Source organism: Balaenoptera physalus, assembly GCF_965194825.1.
Source record: "Balaenoptera physalus genome assembly, chromosome: 3".
Lineage (NCBI taxonomy): Eukaryota > Metazoa > Chordata > Mammalia > Artiodactyla > Balaenopteridae > Balaenoptera > Balaenoptera physalus.
This window is the reverse complement of record NC_138890.1, coordinates 95,878,074-95,891,947: the sequence shown is the minus strand read 5'-3', so window position 1 is coordinate 95,891,947 and position 13,874 is coordinate 95,878,074. Positions and strand designations below refer to the sequence as shown.

At 37.8% G+C, this 13,874-nt stretch overlaps 1 protein-coding gene across 2 annotated transcripts in view; it reads right to left on the bottom strand.

The window, feature by feature from the left end:
* Nucleotides 1–13,874, bottom strand: part of ST8SIA4 (ST8 alpha-N-acetyl-neuraminide alpha-2,8-sialyltransferase 4) — a 110,920-nt gene that overhangs the window by 96,534 nt on the left and 512 nt on the right. For both annotated transcript variants that reach the window (XM_082456135.1, XM_082456134.1), the window contains exon 2: nucleotides 7,542–7,673. In XM_082456135.1, coding sequence (XP_082312261.1) covers nucleotides 7,542–7,673 — 132 coding nt within the window. The remainder of the gene's footprint in view (nucleotides 1–7,541; nucleotides 7,674–13,874) is intronic.

Genomic DNA, 13,874 nt, shown 5'->3' with positions numbered 1-13,874 from the left:
TAGCACCTGATAAAACTGTGGTCCATAAAAACTTGGGAGTCATATCCTATATGTAATAAGCTTGTTGCTCTTGGATAATTGGTTAAAAGGTGCTAGCATGTTGTTTTATGTTGGTTACCCCTTTTAGCAAGGATCTAAGAGGCGAAGTCACACATGAAATAGCCAAGTTGCAAGTTGAGTGGAGGAGAATATCTCTGACAACAGCCTATAATCTAAGCTGTGTGAGAGTCCAGTAATTGGGACCTCCTAAATGACTCCAATAATCCAATTAGCAAGAGGTACAACTATAAATCAGAGCCATGCCAGCAGCAAGAAGGATATTGTCTTCTCCCCTAAGTCTATAGATTCAAACGTCTTTAGAGTAGCTGTCAATAAACTGAAGAAAAGGAGGGTTAGGTCAGAATAATTAGGGGAGAATCTGAAGGCTAAAGAACTGTGTTCAGAAGCAATCTTTAGGTGGGGTTATTCATACCAGGAACAAACTCCAAAGAAATAGCTCAGGAGCCTAGTAAGTTTTTGAGGGAATTATATTGACAAAGAAATCTATGAATCTGGCTTACAAAAGTTTGGGATTGCTTGATCCTCAAGCTACCAAACATATACCACCCAGAAGCAATCTGAGAAAGCAGTCTTCTGGGTTGGAAGTTGGATATTACTTACTGAAGTGCTCTTAACTGCAAGCTTGAATTTTCAGAATGCTCAAAACAATGTCATTATTATAACATTCATGATAGGATAGACATATTTTCCTCTAATGCTATTATTGTTTAAGCTCCATCACTATTTATAAATTTTATTATTAAGCACAAAATATGATTTCTTCCTATCACTCCATCAAAAGGGCAATTCCCCAAATCATACTCCTAAGCCAGAAGCATGACTAGCAAGGAGGGATGTAAAATAACTAACTCATCTTTCCTTTTGTTTTCTTTATTTTGGTTTGCTTTAAATAGGTCCCACTTTAACGTGTGATCTAATTAGGAAACCAGATGACTGAATACTTTATTTGGCCAGATTTTATACTCAAGGAATACACCCATCAACTCTCTGAAAAAGAGACCATTAAAACAATTTTTTTCTCAAATATTTGGAATATCAGGTTTGCAAGGAGTAAAATTTGTACAGGAAAATCTATATAAATGCCCTACAAATGAAATTTTAAAACTAATAGAAATTATCAGGCATTATAATAATCATCTTAACAAAGTACAGACTGCATAAGAAGAGAATTGCTGGTGAAATCAGCAGCCATAGAGCATATGAATTGCAGAAAATTGAGAACTCTTTCATTATGTTAAGCACATGTGATTCTTCACAAAAGTTAACAGCTAGCACCAAGAGCAGCAATCAAACTTTGTACAAATTAACTACCACTTACTTGTTTGGTGAAAAAATTAAATAATGCCTGACACCTGTATTTCAACAAAAATTTTTTTTTCATTTCCTGTGAAAATGACAAGCTTGACTCTAAAATGAAGACTGCACGGATGTGGTCAGATCGCCAAACTAGATGGTGTTACCATTTTCCTTTGAACATAATTTAAAGGGGTTGCTGTAAGTATTTGAAGATGCAACTCACAAGTAGTGGCATGTTTGCAAGCATGAAGTGAATAGAGGTCCAGATTTCAAAGAAGACTCTTTAGCTTGGAAATCCAAAAAAGGAAAATCCCCTTTCTCATAAAGTTAACACTTAAACGCTTGTCAACTGATAGCAAGAGGGACTTTGCAATCACAGAACCGTTGCTGTGTTATAGAAAGTTAGCAGCAAAAATATTTTCAAACATATGTCCTCTAAATCTGAGTATAAGAGAACACCTTTAATTTATTCATTCTTAGGGAAAATTGATATTTAAAAAGTGGACTGTAAGAGTTCAGGAAGAAAATAATGCTTAATGTGATAAATAATTATTAAGTACAGATGATACTATTGCATGTATACTCCAATGCTGTCTTACAGGCTCAACAGTAGTTTATTTTTTAAATGGAAGCAGTAAAAAATAGTAAAAGTATTTTCCAAGACAGAATACAAAATACCAATTCACACAGACTAATCAAAATATAAAAATGTAAGTTTCTTAGAGAAAACTCAGAACAATTGTTAGTGTTGAATTTGCTTTTTTAAACTGAAAAGGGTGGGGGGGACCTTGAATATCTCTAGTTTGTTCTTTTTCCTGCATTGAACCAAACTTTCGTTTCCATTTTAGGGCTTAGATCTATACATGGAAAATTATCTGAGCTAAGATTCCTGGTGTAGGATGCAAGAAAGACTGAAATTACTATGAGTGAATATATTGATAAAATGCTTAATATTTTCTGGTTAATAGTAAAGTTAGTTTTTTTTTTCTCCCTAGTAGGCTGTAGGTATTTTTAGATTATAGATTTAATGGACTGTAAAAGTTCTATGGATTTGCTAAGTCTAACTGTTGTTCAGACTGTAAATCTATTAAAAAAAAAAACAGAAAGAAGAAAACTAGTGCTTAAATGTAATTAACTAAATGTCACTGGAAGCCTGAAAAACTCTTGTACTTATGCTGAACTGAAACAACATGTTAAGTACTACCAAGGAGAACATATATGCTTCGCTCAAAAGGTACTTGATATGAATGAAAACAGCAAGTTAAACAAAATTACTTCAGAATGAGAGAGATAGAAAGAAAACTCTAACTTCTGGGCTCTAAGGAAGCATGAATCAACGAAAGCTGATGTTTAATATGCAGGCTGTTCCAGTATAAGTTTTTGTAATAGGTGGTCGAGTTACTACCAGATTTTTAAAGCAGAGGATTGTGTTTTCTGTGTGTGACTTAAAAGAACAGTAACAACAAAAGATTCCTTACAGGTCTCTGTCATTCTGTTAAGCATAATGTAACTTTTGAAACCCTATTCGAAAAGCAAACACCTAAGTTCAGCAACTGTTTTAACGATAAAGATAACTGACAGAAATCAGGAAATATGCTTCACTTTTGGTAAGACTAAAGAATTAGTCATAAAGATTATTTTTTGTTAGGCAATGCTGGCTTAAACTGAAAGACTGGTTTAGACTGTGAAACTGACAGGAATAGATTCTATACAGAAACTTTGCAGCTGAAATTTTAAGTAGAACTTCCCTTTCAACATCACCTACCACTTGAAATAGCAGCTGCAGAGTCCTGGGGAATTAATTTTCTAAACATTGTTTTCACTTGTGAAATGTTACATATAGCTAACCTATCACCAGGTGCCACTCTTTCTTCTCTGTAGGTTTCCTGTCAACAACAAGCACATGTGCTGTGGCAACTAAAATTTAATCTAAATGACATTGTTGACTCCATCAGCAAGTATTGTGAGGCAAATCTTACAGCTGGAATGCATCACAAGTTGAGAAACAAATTAGGTAGTGATACATATATTAGGAATCAGTTTTTGCAAACTTTTGACTCCAGACAAAAATCAGTGAATCAATTCAGTTGTTACTGACATAGTTTACTAAAAAGAAAAAAAAAAGTTTAAGAACCGCCAAGTGTTTCATTATGCCTACAAAAAGCAGACAGAACACAATTTTTTGTCTCAAAAGATTATTTCTGCAAGGCAATATGCCTCGAAGCTCTGAAAAAAACATAACCTATAGCTTGTTAGGGCTTCTGAGCTAAGGGTCTTAGCTGTTATAGGAAAAATATTCTAGTTAGTATTAAAAGAAAAACCCTGAACACAACCAAATGAAAAGGCAAAATTGTCTCAAAAAAGCTTGAAGAAAAGCACTTTTTAGTTTAATTTACACCTCAGATAGACATTTGATATTTGGCCCAGCATTTGGTAATATTGGATGAATACTATCTTATATTTTATTATTTTAGAGCAAAAAATTCAACTTCTCTGTACTTCATAAAGATGCATTTTAATAGTATGCATTTTTAGTATTAAACAATAGTCTTTCAAAAGATTTATCTCATAATAAGAGCTCTGGCTCCACAGTCAGGCCTGGCTTTGAAGCTTGACTCTGGGACTAACAAGCTGTGTGACCCACGACGTGCGCTATTGAATTGTATGTGGACCTTTTTCTAAAGTAAATCAATGCATGCAACAGCAAATTCTTTTTGACAGGTGAAGCACATATAAATTTGCAATTATGTTTAGTCAATCTGCAAACCTTATCTGGTTAAGAACTTCGATATATGATGACACTAAGAGTTGAAACTATTTTTGCTGACTAATTATGATGTGCTTATTCTGGTCCTGATGAGTAGCTGAGCTCATACATTTCTATACATCCATATCTGGTACTGTACATAATTCTTTAGGTTTCTATCCAACATATGAAAAATGAAGGGGAAAGAAAGAAACAACACGAAGATGAAAAGAAGTCAAGTCACAAGTGTTGAACATGACTAGATAATTTCTCAGTACAATGTTCACAGATATACTCACAATATCTGATACATCTTAAATGTATCATTTCTTAGCTTACAATAATAAAGAACTACCACCAATAAAATCAAGCCTTTAACGAAGCTAATTAGTTTAATTGTGAAGTTAGCTGTGGAATGCATGAACTTCCCTAAATCTTGATGAATTTTCAAAGTACAATGAACTAATACATGAAACCATCTCTCTCAGACAACTCCCCAGAGGTACAGTTGTTTGATGAATATATATGAATCAATTCTTGATGTGCTTATGAAAGCAGCAGAGTGCATATAGGGCTGGAAGAATCAGTAATAAGAAAGAAAATCATGTCTACAAATGTAGGGAAAAACAATTTATCTTCAGTGACTGTTTCACATTTTAATGCAAATAGATAAATAATTTATTAGGAATATCACAAGTGCATTATTAAGTTTAATGAGATTTTTAAAATGAGAAAGATTTGTAAGCATAGTTCAATCATGTAAGATCAAAAATGATTAGTTGTAATGTCTTAATCAAAAGCTTCAAAGTAGAATTTTGAAAATACTTGTAAAATATGCCCACACCCACTCAGAGACACAAAATAATGTGGTTCTTCATAAATGCTATAGATGTGGGGAAAAAACAAAGGAAAATAACCAAAATACTTTAAGATTAGTTTCAAGTATGACTTAAAAAGAAAGCTAAGCCAATAATCAGGTATTTTTATATTCTAAATGTTTTATTATAGGTGTCAAATTGATTGATACTTACTAGTCACTATAGCTATAGGCAATTATAATTTTTATGAACTGTTTGTACATTGTACAGTAATGGTTTTACAAATTATTATTTCCTTGTAAGGAAGTGACAACTTTGTATGTCTTATTCAATATTTGCTCACTGTTTTATTGTTTACTTCTTTATCTGTTAAGGAGAACCATATGAAGAGTACTAACATTTCATTCATATAATTAGCTGTTATAATTGAAAATAAATCACCCTCAAAGATATGAATGCAACCCTCATTAATTTGTAAAGTTGCAATAATAAATTGCTTGGGTCAATTTATGTTAAATACCCTTAGCTTGAATATCTTAAAAATAGCAATAGATATAGCCTCATGCACATCTATAGGATCCATTTTTTCATAGAGACTAGGAAGACATGGCCAGATATATTGATTAAACTATTGTTAATTATGTATTTAATTTATTTATTGGACTTTATCTGATATATCATTTAGCATGGCTAGATATATTAAACTGTTACAATTTCTTATTTCACTTTACTTTCTTCCATTACTTTCCTTTACCTGATCTACAGAGCCTTACATAATTGACACCTTTCTTGCCAAATCATTCAAACTTGAAAGTTCTCTTTCTAGGCATCCTCAGAGATCAAATATTTTCTTTTTTAATCCCCCATATTTCTCTCTTTCCAATCTACTTCTAAGAAACATAAATCCTTACTCTGTGCTAAACTCAACCACACTGTATTTATGGCCCCATCTAGCTCCATATCCTGTAGCCTTTTCCTCATAATTATCTCATCTCTTACAGGGTTTCTAAATTCAAATGTGGGTATAGGAGTATGAGTTAGTGAGGAAGACACTAGGTAGGTATCATGAGAAAAGGGAGCTCCAGGTGTAAAACTGTCAAACTGGAGAGCTCGTGGTTAGTGTTGGCTTCAGCCAAAGAGTTCTCAGGAGGAACACAGGTCCAGAGTTGTCACATTTTAAAATTTCTTAAGAGTATATGAAAATCTGTACTTTTATAAGGAATCTGCTAATTTTTTAGTACTGCTTTAAGTTTCTTTTTACCCAGTTGAAATGAATATTGCTTGCTGAACATATTCTACACAGAAGACACCAATTTATAAACTCTGTCAGAGTTGCACTACATCACATGCTACTCATCTCACTGTTCTTGCACTCTGCCTACAAATACAAAAAGTTCACCCTAAACTACAAATAGCCAGACATACACCACTTGACATTGCTATGGTTTGATTCCTGTCTCCATTCCAGTCACTTTGAAAGCTTTAAAACAAAATAGTCTCACCATTCCTGCATTTCCATGGCACCCATTTCTTTTTAATTTCCAGACCTTCTTTCAACTATATTTCAACATGTAGTGAGTGCCTTTGCTGCAATGCATTCTATGAATTGCGATGCATACTCTAAAGATGAAGGTAGTAGACTCTTCCTTAAAGGGGCTTATAATCTACATTATATGTACGTGTGATCCAAGAAGTGAGGAGGTAGAAACCCCAGCAGATCAGCAGCTTACCCTCTTAACCACTAACCTACTCTTACAAAATCTGTGTGTTCATATCCAATCATGGAGTAATTAGCATTTTGCCAATACTAGAAAAATACAATGATTTTTTAATGTAAAGGACGGTTGTTCTTTTGAACTTTTTTAAAGAGTTCTGATTTACTGAAATGCTGATTTAAACATACCAACCAATACAGCAACTTAACTGTAGAGAAAATGATCTGCTTGCTTCCTCCATAATTAGGAAGGTCTGGCCCTAACTTTCTTATTAGAGAATTATAATGGAAGAAAACAAGATGTAATGGATATATGTAGGCACTGAGTTTGATTTCAAGAGCTTATCTAAGTGAAAATACCAGAATCTTACAGAGAATAAACCTGTACTCTAGAAGCCTTATTTGCTAATTGTTACCTATTTAGGGTGTAATTATTGAGACTTTTATTACAGGAGCACACATAGAAATACCCCTTCATAGAATAAGTCAAATTTATTTATAATTGTTGGCTAAATGGCAGTTGAATGGGCTCTGCTTATATCCAGTGTGAGAAAACACAAGATCAGTATAAAGACTTTAGAGAAGTTAAAGATAATTCTCAAAATATACGTCCATCCTGAGTAATAAAGAAAAGTGTGTTAAACATTAGGATTCTGTCGAACATTTTACTTCATTAGTATAAAGACAGTATATTAAAAACTCACATATTCATCCTTATATTTCTGGCTGTATAATGATTTCTGTTTTATAGTTTCACATCCTTCAGTGAGAGACATTAAGAGCCTGTTCACTCTTACTGAAGTATTCATACTTAAACTATAAATCAAGCATTCAATATAAGTTTGCCAAGCCCAATGTATTCTAGAACATGATATGAAATTTATTATGCCTTATTAAAGAAACTCACCTTATCTCTAGGACCAAAGAGGAATTGATTTTCCAACCTTCTACAGAATGCTGGAAGACTGAAGAGCCAGCCTTTCGAATGATTTTATCCGAACTATTGACAAGTGATCGACTCAAACACAGCTCACCATCTCTGAAACAAATCACAATGCCAGCTTTGTGAAAGTAAGAAGCATTTTGTATAAACAGCATAATACATAATTTGATTTAGATTACTGGTGACAACTTGTAGATACAACTTTTTCTACCTGTTGGAAGAAGAGGTATAAGCATGATGAAAGGTATTATAAAGATTAGGTGAATATGACTTTATCAGGAGAATCATTTACACTTATTATTTTACTTATTACTTTTGAAATAAAACTTTTTATATAAAGAAAAGACCTTTGTAGTGTTTAAGGAAAAAAATTCTCATCAAAGTTCTGTTCCCCTTTAGCCCCTCCCTCCCCTGCTGTGTTTAACAATAGAGACAGGATGTTTGGCCAATTCTCCTACATCTGTGTAACTGTGACTCCTAAGATTGTCACAGAAGACATACAGACATAATGGAAAGAGCTTTTGTTTTGGAGTAAGAAGACTTTGAATATCAGGTGATCTGGGCATGTTTGTGATTCTGTCACTTGCTAGCCCGTATGTCCTTTGACAATATTCTCTTTCACGGTGGTAAAGCCACCGTGACTTTACCTTACCTTGAAAATTGCAAAAACATTATCTAATATGCTTTGACTTTGTGAGAAGTGGAGCTCTGCACGTGAAAGTAATTTATAAAACACAATTGAAGTGCTAATTCTAAAATTACATCGGTCTCAAAACATCTCAACAATGAGATGCTTCCCTGATAGTTGGTGGTGGGGAGATAGAGATTGCAATGGGGGGAAAACTCATTCAGTAGCCATTATTACTGGTATTTTCTGTTTTATCAAATAATTAGCTATGCTATCCCCACCAGTTAATAGCAACAGGCAAGTATATCATGCTGCATGCTACTAGCAGGGGTGTTGGTGGTAGATGACAGACACCTATGATCGCATTTATACCATTAGGACCTTTATAGACGAACCTCTTCATTGTTCAGTAGACTACTCCTTGGTACTTTATACATGTAAACCCGGATTCAGAGAATAAAAAAGCCACCTCTCTATGGCATAGCCCTTTCAATATCTGTATTTCATTACATGTCACCTCAATTTTTTAGAATCTCAAAAACATAGTTAAAAAGTAACATGACTATTTGCTCAGTCACAAAGTCTAAATCTGTGTTTATTATGTAGGCAATCCTCCCCTACTATCAATGGAAACATTGCCTGTGCAACAGCTGCTAGATGAATTCTGTAATTGGAGGCTGATAGTTTGGTATTTTGGTTTGCATTCTTTTTTAAACATGAAGTTCCAATTTGAAGCAACTCAAAGCATCAAATGCAACTACTCCCTGTGAAATTTAGAACTCTATAAAAATTAATATTTTAAACTGTCCTACTGATGAAAATGATACACTTGCATGCCTATGCATGCCTAATAATAGTCATTTTATAGAGGTCATTTAGGATGCAAGGAAACATAGGGTGCAATTACTACTCAGTAGCCCCGAGTCAATTTTTATATTATACGTCTAATGATAATAACTATTACATATGAATGAAAATGTGGATATACACAGAGTTAATCTTCACACTTTTGGAGATACGCCTTCAAGAGTAGGGACACAAACTCTCACCATTTCTAGGGGTTCGGGACCTTCCCCATCTTCATCTTGTTAATAACTAACTGTCCTGTCAATATCATCTTTTTCTAACCACAGATTGCTACAATTAAAATAATTATTTTCACCACCAATAAACTTTTATAGAAGTAAGCTGGCATTTTAAATATCTGTGGGAGATTGCTTTACTGACGGGTAGATAAAGATACATTTTTATAAGGCAGAATGATTGCTATGATATTGTATGGCGCCTTTTCAGAACCTCTAGGATTTAAAAAAAGTGCTTTAAAAGTGTAAATCAGTTTTATATTAATGAAATGCTACCACATTACTCTGCTCTTTGAATTGTTTTCATTGAACTGGTGATAAGTCAAATTTCAGACTTTTACCACTGGAAAGAATTTTGAATGAAAATAGCTACAACTAGTCACACTTCTTGAAGTCAATGGAATTCATGTGTGAGAAGGCCAGGCTGCCAGCAACCTGAGGCTCCGGAGCAAATTTCTTTGTAGAAGGTTAAATGAGTCCCAAGGGGTTTTTCTGCCTGTGACCTTGGTAGTACTCGGTCTGGAATAGGCTTTTCCTTCCTGTGAATGCAAGGCATGAAGGATGTTGCCACCCCCTACTAGTTTCTCATCCCAGATCAGACACGAGTGCTAAACAGCTGCACTGAAAACATTTCTCGGATGGGGCTGTATACAGGAAGATTCAATACGTACTTCTAAAGGGATAATTACACAACATATAAAAGAAATAAAGCAATATATATTATAAAGTATCCCTGCTTGTATCGAGCTAAGAAAAACCCAGTTAGATGGTCATCTATGCGATACCAGTGACAGAAGCTAATCAGCAGTTATATTACTAGTCTTTACAAAGATTTTTCTTTGAAATATGAGTTGCCAGGCATCACTACAATTTATTCTATTAATTCTGCAGTACATAACACACATGATTAATTTTGGTTCATGAAATTAGGTCCCCAAAAGCCCTGCAATGAACCCCACTGGAAGCTCTTCTTGACTTGGCTTTGGAATGAATGTGTTCCCTTAGGTTAAATTTTCTCTTTAATATAAAAATATAAGTCATTTAAATGAAAAGAACTTGCATCAAATTAAGCCTGAACACAAACAGCAGGCAATTTTGTGTTTTCATTCCCTAAGTGCCAAACAACTAAAAATAAAGATGAGATGTACTACCTTAACTTACAGCCTATGGCTTTTAGTAGAATTCCAAATATAACATATGAAGTAACATGCGGATTCTGGTTTCCTGAGTTACAAGAGTGTGTTCCACCCTAGAACAAACTGGAACTAACATTGCTAACAGTGATAATACTCTAAGTATGAATGCTTATCTCCACTGTCACTTCTATCATAAGTTTCAGAACTAATACTGCTAATCATCTAGTGAGACAACCTAAAGTACACAGTCAAATTAAAAAGGAAATCTGTAGATAGTAAGAAAAGTAAGTTAAAGTGTCATTTAAAGTCACCCAGGAAAAGAGTATGTAGCAAGTTTTAAGGAATAATAATCAAAGCAAATGTCTATTTGGTATTAAAGTTTGTTACACTTTCAAATACATTATTTCATTAAATGAGTATACCCACATATTTTTATCTGTAGGGCTCTTAAGTTAACATATTTCTAATTACACCAAAGAGCACACAGAGCCAGTAAAATTACAGGCCAGTTGTGAGGCAAGTGCCATTTTTCCCATTAAGAAAAAAACATCAATTAAGAATAGACCACTTCATACCCCTCATGCCCTTTCAGTTAAACTTTACTAGTCAACAGACCAGGCAATTGATAGGTTAGCTTCGAAGGAAACAGTCTTAAATGTCCAATTATTACTTGACCTGTTCTCCAATAATTCCTTATTACAAACATGCTGCTAGTACTCCTCTGGAGATGCGAGAAGGTGGATGGTTGGTAGGAAAGCTGGGCTGCTGTTCTTTTTCCTCCTCTGTGGAATGACTGTTCCACATTGCATACAGAAACCATGTTAACACTGACTCTAGATGGGACCCTCCAGTGTTAAAACGGAGGCAGGTCGAATAGATAAAGAAACTGCTGCTATTGCAGAATGGTAGCAGGGAAGCTAAACATGAATCTAGGAGGATGTTACAAGATACAAGGACTGTGGAAGTGTCCTTAATTGAATCCGCTGCCCACTCGCAAGGCACGCAGTGTCCCCCAAAAGGTCAGGGACTGCCGTTTACCTCACTGCTGATTACTGGCCTGGGTTCTGGGGCCAAACCGCCACTCTAGTTTACTCATCTCAAAACGAGTCCCTCCACGTGGCTCGGGTAGAAAGAGTCAAGGAGAAGAAGGCCGTTTGATGAGTCAACTCCCCCACCAGAAGCACTATTCTGGAGTTGAAACGCAATTATAAACTGGTATCACAAGCGTTTCCTCTGAACGTTTCATGTGAGGGAAAAGCGAAACAGCGCTCAGGGGGAACTAGCTGTCCTCACGTTGCCCCCGGCAGCCCCAACCCCAAGGGCTCAGGGAAGAGCTGCCGGCGGCAGCCCCGACGCTGCGGGGCACCGGGAGACGCGCGCCGCCTCGCCCTGCACGGCCGTGATTGCGGGATTTAATTAGGAAGGAGGAGCCCGGTTGCCGACTGAGCAGCAGTTATTATTATCATTTTTTTTTTTTTATTTTTAAAGGGGGCCTGATTCCTGCAGTAAAGGCTTCCGCGTCTCCTCACTCATTCTTCCACCCTCGCGGCCAGCTCTCGCGGAGCCGCAGTTGCTCCGCCGCGCACTTCTGCTTCTGTTTGATGAACCCGCGCCCGCCCCGCGCAATCTCGGAAGGAGCAGGGAAAGCAGGCTCAGCCCGAGAAGGGTGCAAGAGAATCCCCTCACCCCCAGCTGGCCCGACCGCCGCGCCCCTGCCTGCGCCCGCCTCCTACTCCTCCTCGGCGCCCTGGGCAGCGCCCACCGGCCGGCGGCGTCCGGGAAAGGCCACGGGAGGAACGTCGCCCGGGAAATGAGGAGCATCCCAGGTCGGTTATTTGACCCGGAGGACTCGGGATGCGCTCCTCCTTCCTGCCGGCGGCTAAGGGAGGCCCGGAGAGGGCGCCGGGGTGGCGTGTGGCGCCTCCTCTCGCCTCACTCGTCCCTCCCACTCTCGCTCTCCAGGGTTGCCAGCCAAGAGCCCGAACCTCAGAGTCCTGGCGAGGCTCGGCCGCTTTGTCTGGGCTCAGGCATATCTTCGGAGCCCACCAGCCGGGAAGGGAACAAAGAGCCTCGACCCCCACGCCCCAGCCTCCGCCTCTCCCCCACGCGCCGGTTCACCACCTTCCTGAAGACCCCTTTGTCTGCCTGGGAAGCACAGGTCTACCGGGGGTGCCCACACCCCCGCCCTTTCTGACAATCGAGCTAGGCTCAATTTTCAACCCACCCACTCCCTGTGTTAACGACATCATACAGTTCGGCGTTTTTCCCCCCCAACATAGACCATTTAGAGATTTGTTGATGCATAACAATCAGCCAGCCCATCCCTTATTAGCTTTTTCATTCTCTTCCAGTCCCTTTCGACTGTACTTCTATGTTAATTTTCTATAAAATAACAATTTCTTCTGTAAAGATAAGCCGGCGTCTTGCTCACTTAAATTCTCATTACTTAGGGAGGAGCAGGAATATTAAGTGACGGAGTGCATTAAGTTTGTGTGTGTGTGCATGCGCGCACACGTTTTAGCAGTCCCGTCCACCGCCCACCCCCGACCCCGCCTGCCCCAACGGCAAGGGTTCTATCTTGGTTTTCATAAATCTTAGGGAAAATAAAAACCAGGCTGGCATCTCTGCCAGTGTGGAGTTTCCGATAGCGATAGCAGACGCCTCCGGATGAGGCAGGATTTCCGAAACAGGACTTTGAACAGAGTTGACAACCAGGTTCACATCCTCAGAAAACGCTTCCAAGCTATGTAAGCAACACAAAGTTGCCACCACCTCCTGGGTAAACTTCAAAGACACGGAGGCCAGGGGGGAGGGAGGAAGGAAGTGTGATATTTAGAGAACTTACTGCGGTGGAGGAAGATTCTGAACTCATCTAGACAAACTAAAGAGCAGAAATATATAGTCTGTGTGAAGCTACAGCACCCAGTTTCCAAAACTGTAACCATGACGCCCATGGGTTTTACCCACGGACAGCAAATAAGGAAGTATCGTTGGCTGACCTGGAGTTTCTACTCAAATTATGATACACAGAATCTACCCGACGCCAAAGAATTGTAAAGAAACAGAGGAGACACATTTCCTGCTTTCTGAGCTTTAACTTCAGCCTTTCAGGAAGCCAGCTTTCTCTAGTACCTCCCTAGAGTGATAGGGCAGAGAAAGAAGGAAGGGCAACCAGATGGTGAATAAAGATATCTAGATTGAGTTCTGCCCTGGGACTAAAAGGACAAGGGCACCCATTCTTTGTTGACACTTCTGCAGTGACTTCTTTGGCGTGCGAGCCCCAGCACCAACACAACTGTCACTATCACCGCACAGGGCAAGTTGAACTCGTACTGAGAACCCGCTGTAGAGAATCACAGACACCTCAGCAACAGCCTTTGTTATTTAATTCACGAGACTAAACACTCACAAGCTGACACCAACACAAATACTACCCCAACCCTCACCCTGT